General features: G+C 47.8%; 5 protein-coding genes across 8 annotated transcripts; 3 read left to right on the top strand and 2 right to left on the bottom strand.

The window, feature by feature from the left end:
* Positions 1-1,430: 1,430 nt before the first annotated feature.
* LOC125525060 (ethylene-responsive transcription factor RAP2-13) lies at positions 1,431-2,281 on the bottom strand. The gene has a single exon (XM_048690070.2). The coding sequence runs from the start codon at positions 2,198-2,200 to the stop codon at positions 1,691-1,693; it is 510 nt and encodes a 169-aa protein (XP_048546027.1). The 5' UTR covers positions 2,201-2,281; the 3' UTR covers positions 1,431-1,690.
* A 5,445-nt stretch (positions 2,282-7,726) lies between these two features.
* LOC125519802 (ALA-interacting subunit 3) lies at positions 7,727-12,039 on the top strand. Its single transcript, XM_048684570.2, has 8 exons — positions 7,727-8,088; positions 8,819-8,877; positions 8,968-9,042; positions 9,131-9,247; positions 9,381-9,451; positions 9,665-9,965; positions 10,158-10,447; positions 11,587-12,039. The coding sequence occupies exons 1-8, from the start codon at positions 7,995-7,997 to the stop codon at positions 11,639-11,641; spliced, it is 1,062 nt and encodes a 353-aa protein (XP_048540527.1). The 5' UTR covers positions 7,727-7,994; the 3' UTR covers positions 11,642-12,039.
* Positions 12,040-13,332: 1,293 nt separating this feature from the next.
* Positions 13,333-15,583, top strand: LOC125519203 (protein DETOXIFICATION 35). Its single transcript, XM_048684075.2, has 6 exons — positions 13,333-13,732; positions 13,826-14,451; positions 14,537-14,832; positions 14,909-15,027; positions 15,152-15,238; positions 15,341-15,583. Exons 1-6 carry the CDS (start codon positions 13,490-13,492, stop codon positions 15,407-15,409), a joined length of 1,440 nt encoding a protein of 479 aa, XP_048540032.1. The 5' UTR covers positions 13,333-13,489; the 3' UTR covers positions 15,410-15,583.
* Positions 15,584-16,151: 568 nt separating this feature from the next.
* On the bottom strand, positions 16,152-18,615 carry LOC125519204 (Haloacid dehalogenase-like hydrolase (HAD) superfamily protein). Of its 3 annotated transcripts, none has more exons than XM_048684077.2 (5): positions 18,314-18,615; positions 18,146-18,190; positions 17,145-17,436; positions 16,845-17,051; positions 16,152-16,749 (listed from the first exon to the last, which is right to left on the bottom strand). In XM_048684077.2, the coding sequence occupies exons 3-5, from the start codon at positions 17,400-17,402 to the stop codon at positions 16,399-16,401; spliced, it is 816 nt and encodes a 271-aa protein (XP_048540034.1). In that variant the 5' UTR covers positions 17,403-17,436; positions 18,146-18,190; positions 18,314-18,615; the 3' UTR covers positions 16,152-16,398. The 3 variants fall into 3 exon arrangements, with proteins under 3 accessions (XP_048540034.1, XP_048540035.1, XP_048540033.1); XM_048684078.2 differs by having other exon boundaries at positions 17,145-17,433; XM_048684076.2 differs by having other exon boundaries at positions 17,145-17,415; positions 18,314-18,614.
* Positions 18,616-19,166: 551 nt separating this feature from the next.
* LOC125519313 (uncharacterized) lies at positions 19,167-20,660 on the top strand. Of its 2 annotated transcripts, none has more exons than XM_087536577.1 (3): positions 19,167-19,369; positions 19,783-19,975; positions 20,273-20,660. In XM_087536577.1, the coding sequence occupies exons 1-3, from the start codon at positions 19,190-19,192 to the stop codon at positions 20,608-20,610; spliced, it is 711 nt and encodes a 236-aa protein (XP_087392703.1). In that variant the 5' UTR covers positions 19,167-19,189; the 3' UTR covers positions 20,611-20,660. The 2 variants fall into 2 exon arrangements, 1 of the variants encoding a protein (XP_087392703.1); XR_015611457.1 differs by having other exon boundaries at positions 19,189-19,369; positions 19,793-19,975.
* The last annotated feature ends 1,361 nt before the right edge of the window (positions 20,661-22,021 follow it).

Below are 22,021 nucleotides of genomic sequence, written 5' to 3'. Positions count from 1 at the left end.
TATATTAAAAAATATCAACACTCACAATATGAAATCAATATTATCAGATGAACCATGAAATGTATATTCATACTATATAGTTTTAGTATTGTAGATGTTCATATTTTTTGATATAAATTTGGTCAAACATTGTGTAGTTTGACTTTGACCAAACTTTATACGCGGAGTAAAAAACAGAGGGAGTATTATTTATTATTATGCGTTGTCAGTTTGATTTTGTTCTTCTTGCGCTGTGAGCATTCTTTTCTTTTTGGGTCATGCTTCATGGAAGGGTTTGGACTATCCACATGCTTACTAAGAGCATCTACAGTTGGACTTGACAAATCTGACCCCTCAAACGTTTACGGACGCGTCCGGGCGCATCCGCGGACAGTGACCGGTCACCCCTTGAAAACGCATTTCACATCCGAATACCTCAACTTAGTGATCTTTGACCGGAGCTCGTCCGTTTCCGCTCGCCTGGCTCCGCCCTGGTCATGTCCGGCGGGCAGAGTGTTGGATCGGTCGCCGGCAAGGTAGGGTAGAGCGTAGGACACGAACTGGCTCACGGGACTCAAGGCCATGCCGTCTTTCATGCCCTACTCTTCCTCGCCGGAGACCGGAATCCGAACGGTGCCGGTGGACGTCAGATCGATGATGGATCCATCCGAGGACGAGCCGCCGACGTCCACCACAATATGGTTGCGGCGCTCGGACTGATGCGTCATACGGGGCGCCGGCGAATGCGACTCCGCCTCGCTGACATCCGCCGTCACGAGGGCTGCCACCGCCTCCTGCTCCCGGTGCCTTGCACGGCGGGCACGCCCTGCCATGACCTTGTCAGACGAGGCCCATGGTGCGCCCCGATGCTCAGCGCGCCACCGGAGGGATTCGCGTCTGCCAGCCCGTTCGGACGCCAGATGGACCGCACGGCCTCCAGCGAGGCAGCTATTGCCGGCCTAGCGCCGGATCCATGCCCCATTTGAGCGGAAGCAACGGATTCCCGACGGATGGAGTCCGAGCGCAACCGTCCACGGGCCTCCTCCCGAGCGCGGCGGAGCGCAAGCCGGACGACCATCTCCTCCTCGGGGCCACGCGGTATGAGTTCGGGGTCGACGGATCTGGAGGTGAAAGACTCAGATCCGCTGCCCGCCATGCCGGAGAGGACCGAAAGGAGCCGAAGACGAGTTTGGGTGGCGGAGGAGAGTGAAGTGGGTAGGGTTTGGTCCGACGAACAGATGGAAAGGATTTTATGTGGGGTCGGTTGGGCCAGCGTGGGCCGGGTCTGACGTGCGTGCCCGGGCGCCCCATATCTGCCGCATCTTTGGGTTGGATATGGGGGGTGCTGGTCAGCCCGGCCGTTTGAGTGCCGTTTAAGGGGTCCGTCCAGGTCTAAATTTTATGATCGGGCGGCCTGCCCCGGACATTTGAGACGAGTTTGAGGGGTCCCGTTGTAGATGCTCTAACGCGTCTTACTTTTGAAAGTTAAAATGACAGTACAATATGTTACTCCCTCTGTAACATTTTGAGCAGTGAGCGAGTCCCGGTCGATCTCCTAGGACGGGTACATGTTGAGCATGAAACTCTCCGACTCGTCCCCCCAAGTTGAGCTGTTCCATCGCCGCCAGTGGATAGGAGACGCGGAAGCGGAAGCCGACAACGTGTCAACGTACGTAGCCGAGCCACCAGAGTTCCCGAAGGGCGGGGCAGTTTATTGGCGTGGCCTTGGAGTATGATTCTTGGACGCGGCGATGGTGCGGGAGATGACCTGGAGCTTGGCATCAACGGCAGCGTTGAGGGGGGGCCGCGACGAGGCGGCCTTGTCCGGGAAGTTGAGACGCGCGGCGTCCCCGTGGAGGCGGCAGGCGGCCTGGTCGTAAGCATGAGCAGCCTCCTCGGCGGTGTCGAAGGTTCCGAGCCAGAGCCTGGTCCGGTTGCGCGGCAGCCGGATCTCCGCCACCCACTTGCACCCGTGCCGCTGCCGCACGCCGCGGTACAGCTTCACCGACGCAGGCGCGGCTGCTGCGGTCTTCATTGGCTGGGCACGAGGAGCCAGCCCGGCCTGCGGGCGAAGAAGACGCGGGCGCGCCTGGACATGCTGAGTATGGGTCGGCGCCATGCGGGCTCCGGCGGGGAAAGGCGGGGGCAAGAAGAAGGGGTGAGAGGCCGGCCTCTGGGGCGGCGGAGCATCTCCGGTAAAAGGCTCGAGCGCTCCCGCCATGAAATCTACGTACTTGGAAATTGCTTTGGGGATTTCTATGGTTGGTGTTCTTGGTGGCGCGGAGTCGTGGCCTAGGGAGCTTCTCGTATTTTATAATCGCCTCTGTTGTCCAAGTGGTCCATTGGCGTGGCGGCACGTAAGCCCATGTGTGGAGCCGCAACCGGCTGCTGTCGGTGGGCTGCGGATGAGCTCAGGCGGTTGGCAGTTAATTGCGTGACGCGCTGGTTGGCTCGGAGGGGCTCCAGGTGGCCTGGGCGGTGCCGTCCCAGAGTTCACTTGGGCGGCGGACGGTGCTGCTCGGCGCCGGGGGACGGGGACGGGCTCCGGAGCGGAGAAGGCTGCAGCCGGTGCGGGTGGTGGCCCAGGCACGCGAGGGAGCCAGGCGAGGCGATGCCGGGGACGTGCGGGTGCGGGCGGTGTCCTGGTCCTGGCGTGCAACACGCGCGCTCTGGGCACGCACACGGGGCGTTCGACGAAATGCTAGGGGATCTAGGAAGCTCTACTGGTTACGAGTTTTGGAAGGATGGCTACTCTTGCTCTGGTAGAGATGACGGACATGTTTGTTTGGCCAAATGACCAGGTGTCGATTGCAAGTTCATGAGCTCGCAGGTTTCTGCCATGCACATGAGGTGCTTGACGAAATGAAACAGTGGCCTAGGGAATTTTTTTGGTCATGAAACCAGGCAGAATGATGTCTCCTTACATGATAGTGATGACAGCAGGGTTGTTTAGGCAGAATAACAAAGTTTCTAGTACAAGTTTTCATCGAATTCAGTTCTGACCCAAAACTCCAGGGAATTATTTGGTGAACTTGCAAGATGCAAATGGAGCTGATCTTCAGGACTTCAGGGTTTCTTTGGAAGGACTGCAAGATGGAAAATTTTCAGAATTGTTTGAGCAAAAGAAAATAGGGTTGTAGGTCTTTTAATAAATTCCAGTCATTTTTGTTTCCCGTTTTCCAAATTCCTCTCCTCTATACACAAAACTTTTTGAAAAAATTATTGGTATTGATAATATTCCTTCATTACTTGTGAAATTCAGTAGGAAATATTTTCATCATAAAATTTCCCGAAAATAATTCTTTAATGGCATTTTGAAAACCCTAAATTGCTCCTGTTGCACTAAAACTATGTCAAAAAAAATCTAGAAATGCAAAAAAATTATGTGAGATCCTGTGATGCCTATAGATCATTTTTGTGCAAAAACCCGTCTTGGCCATTAAATTCTTTTTATCACGACATCCACTTTCCAATTCCGGACCAGTTTGAGCATATTACTATTATACAAGAAAATTTTATTTCTATCAAAATTTTATTATTATTTTGTAAAATCTTGGGTTAAATATTTGGCGTGTTACAGTAGTGCACTTGGATCTGGAGATAGATGTACCATACTACCAAAACTGTAGCTAGAATTGGCAACTGGATCTAGAGCTAATTCTTCAAAAATATGAAACGAAGCTTCTCCACAAAATGTTACTACTGCATGAGGGTTCGTTTTAGAACCAAATAGACATTTGTTTAAGGATAGCCCCCACTTATCACCTATTTAGAACGGATTTTTTCACTTGAGCTGCTTCTGTTACTCAAGATTCTGCTACTAGTTGGAGGAACAGTCAGATGATTTTCTCTCAATTTGAGATCTTGAATTCCATTGTAACTCACGGTGTGTGCCTAAAAAATGGTTGCATAAATAAGTAGCTCTTAGAAATGAACTGGATTAATAAAAGATAACTAGTAGTGATACCAACTTTTATACATGTAAGCAGGTCACCAATCTTTTTTTAAAAATTGACCCATACACAATTTAACATAAGTAGGTGTCAAATACAATAAGGAGATACAATAGGAGTTTCGAAGTCGAAGTTGTTCTACGAGAATTTCTGTTGTAGTTTTGAGAAGGTGCTTTGTCCTTTTGAGAACAACTGGTCATACAATTCTTTTTGTAACTGATGAACAAAGTTAGTTGAACTAGTAAAAAAAGGAGAGCTAGTAAAATGATGACAAACAGAGTAACTTGTACCTTTTGTGATACCAATGTCTCCAATATACTTGTACTCCTGATCATTGTGATTTGGAGTGATGCTTGCACCTGGTAGTTCTATCCTTTTAGGACCTAGAAGCTGGTACAATGTTTCAGTTGCTCGTTGAAAGAATAAATGTCGTCCTCACTTTCGGTGAATTTGATCACCAGATGCCTTATGAGTTCTTAAAAGAGAGTTTGAAGTATTGGCGGATCGACAATTGCCTGTATTGGTATTTCTAAGAAGAAATTCTTAAATATGGAGGATAATGGAGAAGAAATTAATATCCTTTTGGGATTGCGGCAAAGTACTTGCAAGATGTCATCTACATATGTTCTCATAGTTAGGATTGAATCTTCAATCATTCTTGGAGAAATTTTGAGACAATACTTGAAGGTTTCAGTTTGGCCTATTGTTAAAAGAAGAAGAAAAGGAACATACATTACAAGATGAAGCACTGCTAAATACTGTGTTCCAATACTGTGTATATAGAAAAACATACCTCAATACTATGCTCAATTTTCATTTTATCATGAATATAATTTTGAATGCTCCTTGGAATTGGTCGGACCCTTCCCTGGACCCTGCGCAAGCGGGAGCTATGTGCACCGCGCTGCCTTTTTTTGGAATTTTGTAAATATCGTCATCCTGCAAGTGAAACCTTCTGAAAGGTGTCGTAGAAATGTGCTTTAACTATTTAAGTTGATTAAAAAGTAAGATAAAGGATGCAGTGGGAACACACGGATATTGAATTACTAAATAGTCATATGAACTTGTTGACTTATAGCTAATCTCCCAAATGAGTCGTTTGAAGAATGTCGGGAGTCAAGGGTTATGTATGATTTGACTATATTTGTAGTCAAAGGACTGGCCTTGGAGATTTTGGTACGAAGGTTGAATTCTACAGTTATAAGAAAAATTCAAAATATGATGTCTACGTGTAGTAGAAAACGTCAATAATTAGCAGTGATGCTTTAATGATGTAGAAAGAACTGGAACAATACTAACCACTAGTACAATGTATGCTCCTATAATTAAGTTACAATGAACTCACCCTAATGAAGCCATGTCATCATGATTAACATTATTAAATTTAAATGAAGAATTAATTCAACTATCAAATTCAAATTTAGAAATAAGAAAACAAAAATATTTTCCAAATTGTCATTTAAAAATGTTCATATCATCTGATTAAATCCCTAAGCAATTTTCCAAGTGGAACTAAACTCACTGGGAATTGTAATTTGACTCTAGCAACAATTAATGTGGACCAATAGTATTTAAATAGGCAGATTTGGAATAAACAAATATTTATGCATTTCCAAATATTGCAAAAGCTTGTGTATGTCATTGCTACATTAAATAGTATTTATATGTCAAATATCATGATCAACAAAATCTATTTTTCACCTCAAGTAATTATAAAACATGAGCTATATTAATTAGGAGATAAGGAAAAGAATAAAAGGGGAAAACTACACTGTGCATTTCGGCCTGTTGCTACAGTATACGGCTCAGCCCATCGGTCGTCCCCTACCTTTGTTCACCAGAGGGGAGGTGGACGCCGCACGCACGGCCGTGGCCACGTGCCGGCCATCCGCTGCCTCCCCGACATCTATAAGTCCCCCTCGACCCCCTGCACCCCCGCCGCCCTGCTTTCCCACACTCCCTCACTCGCCATCACCGATTGTGCTCTTGCCCGAGCTCAGTCGTGGCCATGTCCACGTCGATCCCGTGGCCAGAAGCCTCCACATGCCATAAGATGGCCAGAAGATCCGCATTGTCGTGCTAATCATCCCCACTGAAGGGCACTTCGCCAAGCCGCCGCATCGCGCCGCCCTCGTCGGTCTTCCTCGTTTTTGTCCGCTGGCCACCACCGTCGATAGTGTCGCCGTCAAGCCTTCCCGGCCTTCACTGAACCCGCCATGAGCTCCACGGTGAGCTCCTCTCCCCATTACCCCTCCCCTCGCTCAATCTATGTCGTTTGCCTACGCCCCGCACTTCGGCCACCAAGGCCGGAGCTCGCCCGCGCGCCCTGCCTTGCCTTCGCCACACGATGTTTTACCCAGGGTCGGGCCCTCTTGATGAGGTAAACCCCTGTGTCATGCCCTTATATATTGATTGTGATGGGGTGCAAAGTACAGATTGATCTACCTCAAGATCGTATGAGGATGTTGTAAGCTCTAAACGTTGCGAAGGTGTACGCGTGTCTCTACAGACTAAACCCCACGACTTATATAGACGCCGGGGGTACCTAGGGTTTACACATGGTCGGTTACAGTTTAGGGATAAACACGCTAATCCTTCAAATACGCTTGAAGTGTACGCCAAGCCTCCAGGAGTTCTTCATCTTGATTACGCCGAGGACCAGGGCCATCATGGCCCATTCATCAGTCTTCGATGGGTCCTCGGCCCAGCCCATAACCAATGGACCGATGTGAGAAATGCGTACCTCTTTGTGAGAATAAATCATCTTAAGTTTTAGAAAAAGGCCATCCCGGTTGAAACAACCATTTCGATTGCTACCACAGCCAAACCTCAAAAAAATGATTTGACATCACATATAAGTGCTATCTACTCCCTCTGTACCGAAATACATGTCGTTGGAGTAGCTGCAGCTACTCCAACGACATGTATTTCGGTACAGAGGGAGTAGATACTAATATGGCGAACCATTAGTATATCGGATATTACCAGGAGGCCCTTCCCGCTTGTTTGACTCATCCTAGATGGTTTGGCACCCGTCGACGCGGGTCAAACAAAAAAAAAGCTTTTTCGCATCATCCGTCCTAACACACCAATCTACGCCAAGATAAAGAATTCTGGGTTGCCAGAAACAAACCATGTAATTATAGGTCTTGCCTAGAATTGCCATCAAAATGCACTCCATTAGTTAATCCCTCCTCCTTAGGGTAGTATAAATAAGTACATCCGCGACTATAACATGAGTAGAGTCGAATTCTCGCACTAAACAAAGAGCAGATATGCCAGCCAAAATACTTTCATATTCAAGCAACTAATTTCTGGGTAAAAGAAGAAGAAAGAACTCCACGGGCTGACCAATTTTCCCCGGTTCCTCACCGAGCACCATTTAGATCGGATAACGTGTCTATCTCGGAGGTTGTCGATTCATGCAATCTTGCGAGTCATACGCAATGCGAAAGACAAAAATGCATTAAAACAGTCTGCCTATTTCATTAGTTCATCGTAGAAGCCGTCTCGATCAGTAATAAAAATAGCTCATCAGAAATCCTCAAAACTATATAAGGTACTCCCTCCGTCCCATAATATAAGAGCGTTGTTGACACCAGGGAGTAGAACATAATCTACCTTCAATTTTTTTAAAAGAAATCCCCAAAACAAAACAAACCAGAAACAAAAGTGATGTTTCTAGAAGAAACCAGCCAGTGAAAGCGGAGACGGAGAAGTCAAGCTCTCATTGACCAGCGGGACCCCCAGGGTCGTCTCCCCCGGCTCGACACGGACACACCCCACCGGCCCACCCCGCACCCACCGCAGCCGTGCCGTCGTCCCTCCTCCATCCCCCCTCCCCCGTCCCCGAGGGGTCAGAATCACTCCGCGCTTTCCCTTCCTTCCCACCCAAGCAAGCTCCCTCCCTCCCTCCCCGAGGGCCAGCGGCGAGCCCGGCCCCGAGATCGGCGCGAGCTCCCTCCCTCCCCGGATCCCCAGCGGAGGCCGCCTCTTCCTGCGGCGCCGCCGGGGCGGGCCGGGGTTTATCGGGCTCCGGAGCGGCGTGGCGGCGGCGGGGGGATGATGATGGACGCTGTCGCGGCCGGCACGAGCAACGGCGGACCCGGGGCCGATGGGGACGCCGCCAGGCGGAACAACACCAGGATGCCCAAGTGTGAGTGAGATCTGGCCTGGACTGGCCGCCGCCCCTTTCTTCCCCTGCTTGATATGACTCTCCTTGCTGCCCGGGAATCGGAATGGATGCGGTGTGCTGCTGGTGCTCTTGGCGGCGCCGATTTGGTTTGGTTAGTTAGCGCGGGGGGCTCGGGGATGCTTGCTTGCTAGGTGGTCGTGTTCTCTCTTACTGTTGGCACCACGGTGGGTTAGTAGCTCGGGTCTGTACTTTCCTTGCTGAGAACCGGAGCTTACCCTAGTGATTATAGCTCGTTTCATCCAGAAAAGGGCATTCGGTCTAGTGTATGAGCTATGGATATCACTAAACCTTTGGGATCGAAGTGTGGATGGAGTGGTTACTTATGGAAGCTCCTGTTCTAGTGGTGTGGCTTGTGTTTCTGGCATGCAGGACAATTCTTACTCCTGAATCCCTATGCTCAGGTTCCAAGTTCACGAAGTTTGGATAGCAACTAAATTACACTATAAGCTTAGCTCATGCTAAGCAACGGAGCTTAATCTAGCAATTATAGCTCGTTTAATCAAGGAAAAAGAGACAGTCTAGTGTCTAGTTACCTGATCGCATTGTTTGCTTGTGTATGAGCAACAGACATCTTGAACGTTTGGTATAGATATGTGGATGAAGTGGTTGCTTAGCGTAACTCCTAACCTTGCGGTGCTGCTTGTGTTTCTGGCATGCAAGCCAATTCTTACTCCTGGGTTATTATGCGCAGATTCCAAGTTCACGCAGCAAGAGCTGCCGGCCTGCAAGCCGATCCTTACTCCAAAATGGGTAAGCATGGTGCCTCCAGAGATTACGGTGTAGAATACAACAGTGCGCGTGCTGGTGCAGCTCACAGATGTTTCGTCTTGTGTTATGCAGGTTGTCTCGGTGTTTTTCCTTGTCGGCGTCGTCTTTGTCCCAGTTGGTGTCGTTTCGCTACTAGCTGCACAAGATGTATGGCGCTGAGTATCTTTTACACATTGTGTTAACACATACACACACACTGGCAGTTTCTGACTTCACTTATGCTGACTGACTGCAGGTTGTTGAGATCATTGATCGGTATGATCATGCATGTGTCCCACCTAACATGACTGATAACAAGCTTGCGTACATCCAGAATGAGACTATACCCAAAGACTGCACAAGGACTCTCACGGTAATACATAACTGAACGATTATCTTACAGTATAAATATTTCAAGTGAATAGAATTGTGTTGCGTGTCCAGCTAAAAGCAAGCACCTTCTATCAGTCTCTTAGCTAAAATGAGATCTGGTTGCTACCGTGCAGGTTACAAAGGAGATGAAACAGCCAATTTATGTGTACTACCAGCTTGATAACTTCTATCAGAATCATAGGAGGTATAGTCTTATTTGATGTTTTCAGTCCATAACTTCTGGAGCAACTTCACAGCTATCCATTTTCATGTTTCTCTGCAAACTGCAAATCGATTTTGTACAATCAAAATAAAAAAGGCATACTACATAGCAGATTAACTGATAATTTGGTTACCATATTGCTACGAATAGCATGTGTTGGGGGCTTAACATGTACTACAAAATTTCCAATTTCAGGTATGTGAAGAGCCGAAATGATGCACAGCTAAGAGATTACAAGAAGTCAAATACGACAACCTCATGTGACCCTGAGAGGTTCACGGCTGATGGAAAACCAATTGTTCCTTGTGGTCTGATTGCTTGGAGTTTGTTTAATGACACATATAGCTTCACTCGTGGTAAAGACAACTTGACAGTAGACAAGAAGGACATCTCCTGGAAAAGTGATAGGGAGCACAAATTTGCCAACAATGTCTACCCAAGCAACTTCCAGAATGGTGCGCTCATAGGTGGAAAGAAGCTTAACTCAAGTATCCCGGTATGCAAATTCTTAATCTGTACTGTGTTCCATATATATGTAGGCTACAATTGTTCACTTACTATATATAGCCTCAACATTTTAATTTGCAACAATGGTTCGTTTGAGTTCTTTGACTTGGATAAAAGAAGTTTCTCTGGGTATTGAATACCTGTAAAAGTTATTCATGTCTGTTCTCTTTCTATGTGGCAGCTGAGCGAACAGGAGGATCTTATTGTTTGGATGCGGACTGCAGCGCTTCCTACATTCAGAAAGTTATATGGGAGGATATACGTTGATCTCAAGGCGAATGATACCATAATAGTGAGGCTGAGTAACAACTACAATACATATAGCTTCGGTGGCAAGAAGAAGTTGGTCCTTTCCACTGCAACCTGGCTGGGAGGAAAGAATGATTTTCTTGGATTTGCGTACCTTATAGTTGGTGGACTCAGTATTTTCTTGGCATTTGCATTCACCTTGCTATACTTGATAAAGCCAAGGTTAGTAGCTTTTGAACTCAGGTCCATTACAGTTAAATGAAAATGTGCCACTGCTGATGTGTACCTTTTGTGTTTGTAAGCCATGCGTGAGACATGCATTTAGCTTTGTTGAGATGCTTGTCCACCTAATGCTACATTTGGAGCAGTAATGCTATGCCTGCAGCTAATCTGCTGGATTTTGGGAGTGTTTGGTTCGATATGTAACATAACAACCCCTAGAATTGTCAGTTTTACCTCTCTTTTTCTGTGAAGTGTTTGATTCCTTTTTGCACCTGTGACTTGCCACACTTTCTTAGCCTCCTTTTTGCCTAAATTAGCCACACTTGTGGGCTGTGGCCCGTGGCAACTATTTTGGTCGCCATGGCATAGATAGTATGGCAGTTACTTAAGGTTGGTTGGGGCAGAGTGATCCGTCCATGTATACTGACATCCTCCTGACTATGGATGATGTACTCTATTTCATCTTGACTCTCCTAGTCTTGGTAAGATTAGGATGGCATTGGGTTGTATCCTTGTATGAGCATAGTTCATGATTTGTTCTTTTTGTTGAAAGAGATTTTGGGTAGAAGCATATATATTTTTGCCAATGTCAGTAGGGCCAGCCGACCAGGCAAAGGACAACCAGCTGCTCCCATTTACTTTGGCCTTTTATGCTACTACTAGTATGCATACACGTGCATTGCACGTCTTAAATTACAGAGTGGTTTTGGTTAAAAAAAATCACAAATGTCATTATACAAATGCAGAAATTAAGTGGTTCTAGAATAGGATGGAGACATCCACGTTTTACTGCTCACCGCAAATCGAACTGCTCGCATCCGTTAGATTTAGCAGACCAATGGTTAGCATTGATCTATAGGTCCAATTCAAAACTGGTACACTATATAGTATATAAGTATAGGTATATAGAATTAGTTGGTTTACCCTGGTAGTCTACCATGAGTGCTGCATCCATACCAGCTCATACTTTGTCATACATGTGCGGACATGATCAAGCTATCACAAGCACTACAGGACAATCTTGACACCAAACCACCACAGTCAGTGTAAATTGTTGTAATGTAACTAACCAGTATTTCTTCTGTTGTCCTATCTGAATGAGAGCCTTCTTAACGATCTAAATTATGGCCTTTTTGCAGGAAACTGGGAGATCACAACTACCTGTCCTGGAACAGGCACCCCGCAGGCCGCTAAGGGTGTTTCCGAACTTGATATGGCGTGCAATTGATGCCCGCCTCGACTACGTGAAATGTATCATCATGCCCTAAATGATACCTGACATTCCCAGTAGCTCTAGACCACCTGTGTGTACATTTTAACAAACGGATCTATCTATGTTCTTCTATTTCTTTTGTTTGTTGTGCTAGGGGGCATGCATACAGCAGCCGATCTTTGTTGTTGAGTACCACTACGGATTGTATTGCTACCTCTGATCCATAATAAGTGTTGCAGTTTTGAACTAGTCCCGGTTCGAAACTGCGACACTTATTTTGGATCGGAGGGAGTATCAAGTTTCTTGTTTCGTGGTATGGATTTATTAACCATCCTGTAATGTACTGTAATAGTTTATTGACCCTATGAGTTTCCATACAGTGCTGTGCATCCCTTGGGACACCAAAGTTGCGTTTTCCGATAACCTGGTGAAGTCTGAAAACAGATTTGCTGTAACTTCTTTCGGGGTAACAATGAAGTACTGGTATTCTTTAATCGGGGTAACAATGAAGGAGTAGTCTATATCCAAAGAGAAGCTCTTCACGAGCTGCATCGATTCAATTTTCAGCAGACTTGCAGACGCCGCTCAAGAGATGAACATATTATTTTTGAAAAGGAGGATTACCTCCGCCCTTTGCATCGATAGCCATCTTCATTAATTATTCAATGGAGTATCAACCAAAAGCCACCTTTCTGTCGACCTCAATTGCTTCACCTACAAGTCTCGTAAAGTTAATTCAACAAAGTCCGTCAAATTAGATATATGGATTAATCAGAAGCCACCTTTCTTGTGACCCCAATCGCTACACCTACAAGTCTCATGGAGTGTCGTATCCACGCACACCATCTAATCCAGTGGCCATCCCAGGCTGCCAGGAGCTGAGAGCATCAACCGGTGTAGCAGACTCTCAGCACACACCGCATACCAACCGGTGTAGCAAACTCTCAGCACACATTGCATGCGCACGCTGAAGAATCCGCCGCTGCCATCTTATGCCATCCAATCTTCAAGAGAGATCAATGCACATGCCTTGCCAGGCCCAACTACCGTTGACGCCACCACGACGCCAGACAGTGCCACCATTTTGCGTGCGTCCATTAACATGCAACCATCACCCAGACCCCGCTACCCCATGCCGTCGACACCCGCCGTTGTCGACGCGTCAGATGCCACGCCACTCCACCGTTGTAGTAGTTCACTGGTCCCTCTAGCCGATGAACCTCTTCAAGAATGATGCCCCCAATGGGAAACGACACATGAGCGCTGCCATCATCCGACTGATTGATAAGGGTTTTCTCCGAAGGTAGCAGAAGGAGGTGGGAGCTTCACTTCGACGATGCCTTCAAGAAGGAAACAACGCATGGGGCGTCACCATCACCGGCTCCGGCCGTCAGCAGAAGACAAGGTTTTCACCCGGATCTTGTCCCACGAGAACCCCTGCGACATCTTGTGCATCGGCCAGACCACGTCCAAAGCCTCAGATCTGACCGCCCAGATCCGGCGACCACCCACAGTAGCCTGCCACCGCGGGAGCCCCGGCGCACCGCGGACACTACCGAGTGCACCACGACTGGAGCCTGGGAGGAGGAACCGGTCTGGTGATGAATCGGCAGAAGAATTTGTTCGACGTCTCGATAAACGGGCGTGCAGGCACGCGCGCGCAACGGGTAGGTACTCTCTCGAGCGCGCGCGCGGGTAGCTGCCACCTACCTACCGGCGGCCGCCCTCCGCTCCCTCCCCGGAGCGTGGAGTATAGATACCTGGATTGATAGCCGAGGGCGGAGGCAGACCGGTGACAGCTGCTGCATCAGCAAGCCGGCCGATCGAGGATGGGGACCGGCGGCGGCCACGGCGACGCGGCGGCGGTGCGCACCGCGGGGGAGGCGGCGCGGATGGTCTGGGAGGAGTCCCGGCGCCTCTGGGGCATCGGCACGCCCATCGCCATCGCCACGCTCAGCCTCTTCGCCGTCAGCTCAGTCACCACCGTCTTCGTCGGCCACCTCGGCAACCTGCCCCTCGCCGCCGCCTCCATCGGCCTCTCCGTCTTCTCCACCTTCTCCTTCGGGTTCCTCGTACGCACCCATCTCCTCTCCTCCCTCCCCGGCACTCACTCACTCTCTCACACCCGCCATTACTAACGAACACGTCGCGTGCATGGCATGCAGCTGGGCATGGGGAGCGCGCTGGAGACGCTGTGCGGGCAGGCGTTCGGCGCCGGCCAGGTGGCGATGCTGGGCGTCTATCTGCAGCGCTCCTGGATCGTGCTCATCGCCGCCTCCCTCCTCATGGTGCCCTTCTACGCCCTCGCCGAGCCTCTCCTCCTCGCCATCGGCCAGGACGCCACCGTGGCGCGCGAGGCGGCCCGGTTCGCGCTCCGCATCCTGCCCGGCGCGCTCTCCTTCGCCGTAAACTTCCCCACCGCCAAGTTCCTGCAGGCGCAGAGCAAGGTGCTGGTGCTGGCCTGGGTCGGCGTGGCCGGGCTCGGCTTCCACGCCGCGCTCACCTACCTCCTCGTCGCCGTCCTCGGCTGGGGCCTCCCCGGCGCCGCCGCCGCCTACGACGTCTCGCTCTGGGCCATCGCGCTCGCCCAGGCCGCCTACATCGTCGGCTGGTGCCGGGACGGCTGGCGGGGCTGGTCCGTGGCCGCGTTCAGCGACATGTGGGCCTTCGTCAGGCTCTCGCTCGAGTCCGCCGTCATGCTCTGCCTCGAGATCTGGTACATCGGCATGATCACCGTCCTCACCGGCCACCTCCAGGACGCCCAGATCGCCGTCGACTCCCTCGGCATCTGGTACTACTACTACTTGTTACCAAAACTCATTACAACCTGACAACATTCTGAACTAACTGACAGAACAACATTTGTGGCTTTGCAGCATGAATGTGAACGGATGGGAGGGCATGATCTTCATCGGCCTCAACGCGGCCATCAGCGTTCGAGTCTCCAACGAGCTGGGCTCCGGCCGGCCAAGGGCGGCGAAGCACGCGGTCATGGTCGTCGTCGGCGAGTCGCTGCTAATCGGGCTGCTCTGCATGGCCCTCGTGCTCATCTTCAGAGACAGCTTCTCCATCATCTATACCACCGACTCGGAGCTCCAGCACGCCGTCTCCAGGATCGCGGGGCTGCTTGGCCTCACCATGGTCCTCAACAGCGTGCAGCCCGTGCTTTCAGGCATGCTTCCTCCCTCCCTCTCACACCATTGCTAGTTTCATTTTGTTCATGTCGCCTCAATATTCCTCTCATTCAGGGGTCGCCATTGGAGGAGGGTGGCAGGGCCTTGTCGCATACATCAACCTCGGCTGCTACTACATCTTCGGGTTGCCCCTGGGATATCTCCTCGGCTACAAGTTCAACTATGGAGTTGGGGTAATTGGCTATGCTATTTAAACAGTACCGCAAAATTGCAAAAATTAAAATGGAGGAGGGTATTTGTGGTATGATTCTTCGATATTTTCGGTTATGAATTTTGTGGCGTTGGTTGTGATTTCAGGGGATTTGGGCCGGCATGCTTTGCGGGATTGCACTTCAGACACTGATCTTAATCTTCATAGTGTGGAGAACGGATTGGAACGCAGAGGTATAAAATTCCTTCTCACCTTTGTTTGATTTCGGATATGTTGTAAGTATGTAAATGTTGTTTATATGGAAAATGCTCATCTCTCATGCCCTAAAACTGCAGGCTGCGCTGGCTTCAAGCCGTGTGCGAAAGTGGGGCGGCGCAGATGTAACCAAGCCTCTCCTGGAGTAGAACTAGATCACCATGATAATAAATCTCTGTTTTCCTGAAGAAAGAGAGAAGCGTACCCCTATTACCTTGTGGCGCTGATGTAAAATTTAGAAGTTGTGTAGAACTAGAAGGATATGCACGCCTTGCTGCGCCGTTGTCTCTTACCATTGGGGCAGCAAGTTTTTTGCTTTGATATTTGTCGTAGTGGTTTTCATTTCATGGAATTCTCTCTACCCAGCAACCCGGGACAATTAGCAGCACTGGAAATTTCAAAAAGGAATGCACACTACACATCCATCCAGCCAATCTTGCCACAATAGATTTTCTGAAATGCAACGAAAGGCGGAGAATACTTGGACAAACTACTATTATCCACATACCAAATACTCAGACATTTTGCCCCTTTTTGAGGGAATACTCGACAGAATTACCCCATCTGTTGGTGGTCTCACCTGGCGAGAATGGAAATTTTCTCCCAGATGATCTCTTCACTTGCCAAGGCGCCTTTCCAGTTGATGGCGAGGTGATTGACACTGGCAAAAACACTGAAGGTGCCTTTAGCCAATCTTTACTCACCAAACTATCGCCGGATGGCGCCCTGGTGGCTGACAGTGGGACCCAAACAACAGAACCAGGGAGAGCAACCAGAGGGCTTTCTACCCACTGTGCCCACACAGTAGGCTTCTGCTGAGATATCACATTCATCTTGGGAGTTTCAAAATGCCCCCAACATTGCAATCCTATCAACCTCATACGCGATGCAGAACCATGTTAAATATCTCCATTATGCAAAACATGATTAGAATTATTCGTCGTTGCAAGATGTTCGTCGCACGACTGAATCACTTGCCACATTCAGCAGTCAGCAACAGTACCCGAAGCTACTACCAGAGTTCAAGTAGCTCCAGCTAGCTAAACAGGCCAGTGAACCATCACTACAACACATCCCTTCTCCTTGGCTCCCTCACTGCCCAGCAAGAGCACAACAGGAACTATCCCAGGGGCGAGATTCAGAGCTTCTCGGCCATCCTGCGCAGCAGCGCGGCCCCTAGTGGCTCCTCAGCGGGTTCCTCGGTCGGGTTCTTGGTGAGCCATGCCTGCGCGGCCTCGAGGTCAGGGAGGACCGGTGCGCCAGACTTCCTCCAGCTCTCGGCTTCGGCGGTCTTGAATCGGTCCAGGAGCAGCGCGTGCATCCTGATGCTTCGTGCGGGGACATAGTCCTTGCGGTAGCTGTCGCCAATGTGGAGCGCCTCTTCTGGTGCGACGTTCCCCGCCATCTCTAGCGCGATCTTGTAGATCGTTGGGTCGGGCTTCTCGACGCCGACGATGCCTGAGAACACCCCGAAGTCCCACTCCGAGCCCTAGATGCACAGCTAAGACATGCATCAGGTGACTGCTTTTATAAGACGACAAATGGCTGAAAAGGTTGTGACTGTCGTCTCTAATGTTATCAAACCTGATTCAGCCCTAACGCAGGCAAGATGACCTCTTTGTAACGGTACTCTGCATTGCTGACGATGCCAACTGTGATACCCTTCTCCCTCAGCCCTCTCATGAAGGGCTGTGCATCAGGAAACACTGAGTATGGCGCAGAGGAGCCGAAGGCAGAATAAATACGCTTGAACACTTTCTCAAATGTCTCATCATCGTAATCATAGCCAGCCTGTAGTATAAATTGAGCAATCAGATAACTAGGAAAATGAAAAGGTCAACACTAATTCCTGAAAAAAATTCCATATCTGCAAAACGGCTTTACCTTAACAAATGAATCCTTAACGCAAATCCTCCACCATTCGATCGTTGGCATCTTTGCCGCAAATCCAAAGCATGGGTATTTCCTTGCCATCTCAGTGTATGCAAGCTTGAAGCCTTCATGCATTCGATCATAATCAGGGCATGGCTTTCCGGCAGCCTTAGCAGCCATGCAGTAGTAATCACCAAGCCGTCCTTTGTAAGCAAGCAGAGTACCAGTCACATCCACAGTGACCAACCGTAACTTCGATAGCAGCGACATGTTTGATGATGATCTGAATAACAGTTATATTCTTCTGTCAGCAAATCCAAATAACAAGAATTAGGGCAGTATGCATATATAACCAACGATTCACACATATGGCATGTACTTGAGTATCTAATTAACCACTCCTGCATATAACTGAGATTTTTTTTGTAGATAACATGCATGAAAGGAAATAACAGTTTAAATTAAGCATTTTACAGCAGAAATCAAACTTGCACAAACAAGCAACAACCTCTCCCTCCCAATAGATATCCAGTATGTTTTTCCTCATTGCAACGGGTCAATGTAAATTGAGAAATTTTAAAGGAAGAAGCAAGCTACAAATTCACAGTGCAAAGTTAAATGGCTTGCATGGAATCAATCAGTTGAAATGGTGAGAAATCAAATCACATTATAACAGAAAAACAAAGTAAAAAAGGAGGCCATCAACTGCTAAACAATCACATTATTCACTGAATACAGTAATGGGGACAACAGCCCACAAAACAAAGAGTTTCGACCTAAATAGAACACTTAGCAGTTCGCACTCCATTAAACTTTGCTGTACTGAAACAAAATATGCTACTAGTAGTAGTTAATGCAGAGCATGGTAACATTGATTTAGACCCCCTTTACTTTCTCAGTTAAAATAAGCTAGACAAGATAACACAAAGCCAGAGCGCTGTGCCTTTATACTGTATTTATAGTCTAAAATAACACCCCCCGCATCCAAAGCAAATCTTATCCGCTGCCATTACCTCGAGCAGAGGACCAAAGACTGCTTCTCCGGCCACCAAGAATGCCTGCAAAAACAGGAACCACCGAGGAATCAGGGACGGCCCAGCGGCGGCAAGATCCTATCTTTCCGAGCAAGAACACGACAAGAACCAAGAAATAAATGAAAGAATCCAATCCAGATATACCACCTTCTGAATCAATCCGGCGACGCTGCGGCTAGGAGGGGAGGATTCCGGTGGAAGTTGCGGCGTGCAGGCTCGGGCTGAGATCTCAGACAAGGGAAAGGGGAAGCAGATTCACTGGGTTGAGAGATGGGATTTTGCTGGGTTTGTTGTCGCCGGCTATAAAGTATCGGGACTTTGGGAGTGGGGAGTGGAAATCTGTGGAATTCGGGAGCAGAATACCGGCGGTGCTCGTCCACGGTTTTGCTGGTTCATCGGATGGCAGCTCGAGGCAGGGGGGCGATAGGGTGTTTTGGAAGAGATGGGTGTGCCATGTCAGCAATGGACCAGCTGCACTCTTTGGAGGGGTATTATTATTATTAAAACGCTGTAAAAAAGCTAATACTAGTAATTAATACGTGTCATAGAAAAGGATAGTGCTTTGTGGTAAAGTTTGTAATAGCTGCAAAAACGAAATGTGGTCAATCTAAAATCTATAACGGGGAAAGATAAATGTCGTTGGAGGGGGAGCAAGGGCGATGACTCGGGTGACATCGCTAGCTAGCAACATCGATATGATGGTCACCTCTAAGGGGTTTAGTGGTGCCTTCGGTTATTTCTTTCGGAGGCGAGGCCATGAGGTAGGGACACCGGCGACGGCGACCCAAGATCAGAGTGGTCGGGCAACAATTCAATGATTGTTGGTGGTCGAAGAGCGCGAGAGGGGAAGTGGTGGGTTTGTGGCGGGAAAGTAGGAGGTGTGACCTGAGTTAGGAGAAATAACCATATTCGTAAGGCCTCGTTTGTTTCGCGTGGGTCGCAGGTGTTTTTATTAGAGGATTAACCTCTCGAGGCCCAGAATCCTCGCAAAGCCTCGACAATCCGTTTGGTACGCGAGGTTACATGGGCCAAACCCATTCCCCTTCTATCCACTTCTTCCCACACGCTTCAGAACCCTCGAGGGTGGCCTCGAGGATTTGGCCGCCCGACTCCTCGCCAAGACGCCGCCGCCGACTCCTCCCTAAGACGTCGCGCCGCCCGACGCTAGCGATCTCCTCCGGCACACCGGACTTCTCCCCAGTGGTAAGTCATCGCTGCCCCTCCCTCCCCCTCCTCTCCCGGGAGGCAAGTCTTCGACATGGCGGCCACCTCCCGCACGCCCTCTGTCCGCCTTGTCCTCACCGGCGAGCACGCCAAGAACGACGTATCCTAGCCCCAGCTCCACATGGACCCTAACCCTACCTGGCTAGCTCGCCAAGGACGTCGTCCTCTTCTAGCCCCTCTTATACCCTAACACTAGCCCACGAGATTGCCATAAATTTGTGCTGGTGATGGTCTGATGCATCTAGGAGGATAAATTGGCAGATTCTAAACCAAGTTCGCCCCCTCCTGGTGACTGATGTTGATCTCGCGGTCGATCTGCCTGCCTAACTAGAGATATATAGTAGTATTAGTAGTGCTTGTTTGTGGTGGTCTGATGCTGATGGTGATGGCAGTGCGGTGCAGATTATATATTAGTGATGGATATGGCCATACAAATTTCACAAAACAATAAATCAAGAGAAGCAGAAAGAGTTAAAGGGTCAATGCAGACTTCTCAAGGATGCCCGGAAACAAAGCGGTGTCAGCTGGAATTATCATACACACATGATAGATGCCGACCCACACCTTTGGCAGAACTTGATGACCGTAAGTTCTAGTTTAGTGCATGTCTTTGTAACTTCTTGTATTCCATACTTCTTTTGTAATCAATTTTGTTTTCGAGTAATCTAAGTTTGATAAATCATTTGTTTTATATGCAGTCGTGGCCAGAAATAAGTAAGTTCCAGACTAAGCCTTTTCCACTCTATGATAATTAAGCTAGGTGATCTCTATGATGATGAGTTACTGGGTTTAATGGATTTTCATTTCCTCTCTTTTTGTTGACATTTATAATGAATTTTCATTGCAATGTGGCCTTTAATGATAACTTGGGTGTTTGTGTAGGACACATAGCAGAAGGTAACTACAATTTTACATCAATTGAGGTTACACAAGTCAGTGATGGTGATCCTGAAGTTGAAAGAGAGGAGACTGCCTTCTCTTTTGACCTGAATCAATACGATGATGATTCACACATGTACGACAATCCAAGAGATGCTACTCAAAGTGATGAGCCAAGAGATGCTAAAGAAAGCGATGGTCCAAGGGATGTTGTGTTCAAAGTGATGAGCCAAGAGATGCTACACAAAGAGGTGGTGCTGCTGCTTCAAGTAAAGAAGGCTGTGAAGGAATCAAAGAAGGGTAAGAAGCGTGATGATCTAATGGTGAAACTGATGGCATAGTGTGTGGATATTAAGAGGAAGCAAGCGGAGGAGGAATCTGCTCTGTTGGTCGGGCAAAAAATGCACATGAGTTCTCCATCAGCAAGTGCATTCTTGTTCCGCATAAGATGGAAAGCATACAACGCCATGAAAGAGCCGCTTCCTACGAAGTCTTCAAAAGTGTTGAGAACCGTGAGATTTTCCTCAATTCTGCCACCGAAGATGAAGAGAGTGTTGCCGTGTTTCTTCGGAGCGAAATGGCAGAGTTGCCTCAACGTATCTAAGGTAAGCTACTTTGTTCCTATTAACATGAAGTACTTATGATGTAGCTAACTAGTTGGACTGAAGATTTCTGGTACCTGGCATTACATTACTAAGCAATGACTAAACAATGACTTCATGTGCAGGTTCATTGTTCTTATCTGAATGAACTAGTTGTAAGCGTGTATTAGATTAACTTGTTTGCTGTCGATGTCCTCTCTATATGCTCAGGATTTTAATTCTCTACTTTTCTTGTCAAAACTAAATCTTAAGATTTGAGGGCCTCATGGTTTGCAACGGAGAAAATACTTGACTTAAATATTTACTTGTAGTAATTGTGCACTTCTTTCTTTGTATCCAGAGGTATGTTTTCTTGGACTGAACAATATTAAGCAAATTACTTGTTGTTTCTTTCCTCCAATTTCTTGTCACTTAAGATATGTGGCTAGTCAAGTTGTTGGTTTGGTTCTTGTATTCCTTGTTGTCTCTGATAGAGAGGTACTTTGTTATTTTTGCTTTTCTATAGTCTGAAACTTGCTATCTTTATTATGATGGATTCTTTGTACCTGTTTGAGATATGAACCAATTGCAGTTTAGCTTTGTTGTACTAGTCATCAGTCTGACTTGTTGTGAGTATAGAGTACTACTCCCTCTGTTCCCTAATATAAGACCTTTTAGCTTTTTCTTGATTTGTATGTATCTAGAGTTCTAGACACACTTTAGTATGTATGTTCACTCATTTTAGTATGTATGTAGTCAATATTTTGAAATAGCTAAAAGGTCTTATATTAGGGAACAGAGGGAGTAGAACATAGGTTGGCCAATTTAGCTTTCTTGTACTAGTCATCTGTCTGACTTGTTGGCCTATTTAAAAAGCGCATCTCCTTTTGTTTTATTAGGTTCTCAGGCAACTAGAGAAGCAAGCTGGACAAACTTTTGCCCATTCAAAAACTCAATGATCATGACATTGTAAGAGCATTTCATATGTATGACAACATCTTCTCATCCTTGCTTGGTTTGTAAAAATACAATTGATTGTGAGCTATAGCACAAGTCCCCTATATTGCATCATGTTTGGTGTTATGAAAGATCATATTGCTATGAAGATATTATTGGTTCCAAGGCATGCTGCTATGAGAGATTATGTTGCTGTGATGTGACTGATATTGCT

Source organism: Triticum urartu, chromosome 7A, assembly GCF_056163025.1.
Source record: "Triticum urartu cultivar PI428250 chromosome 7A, HENAU_Tu73, whole genome shotgun sequence".
Classification (NCBI taxonomy): Eukaryota; Viridiplantae; Streptophyta; class Magnoliopsida; order Poales; family Poaceae; genus Triticum; species Triticum urartu.
This window is presented reverse-complemented; position numbering and strand designations above follow the sequence as displayed.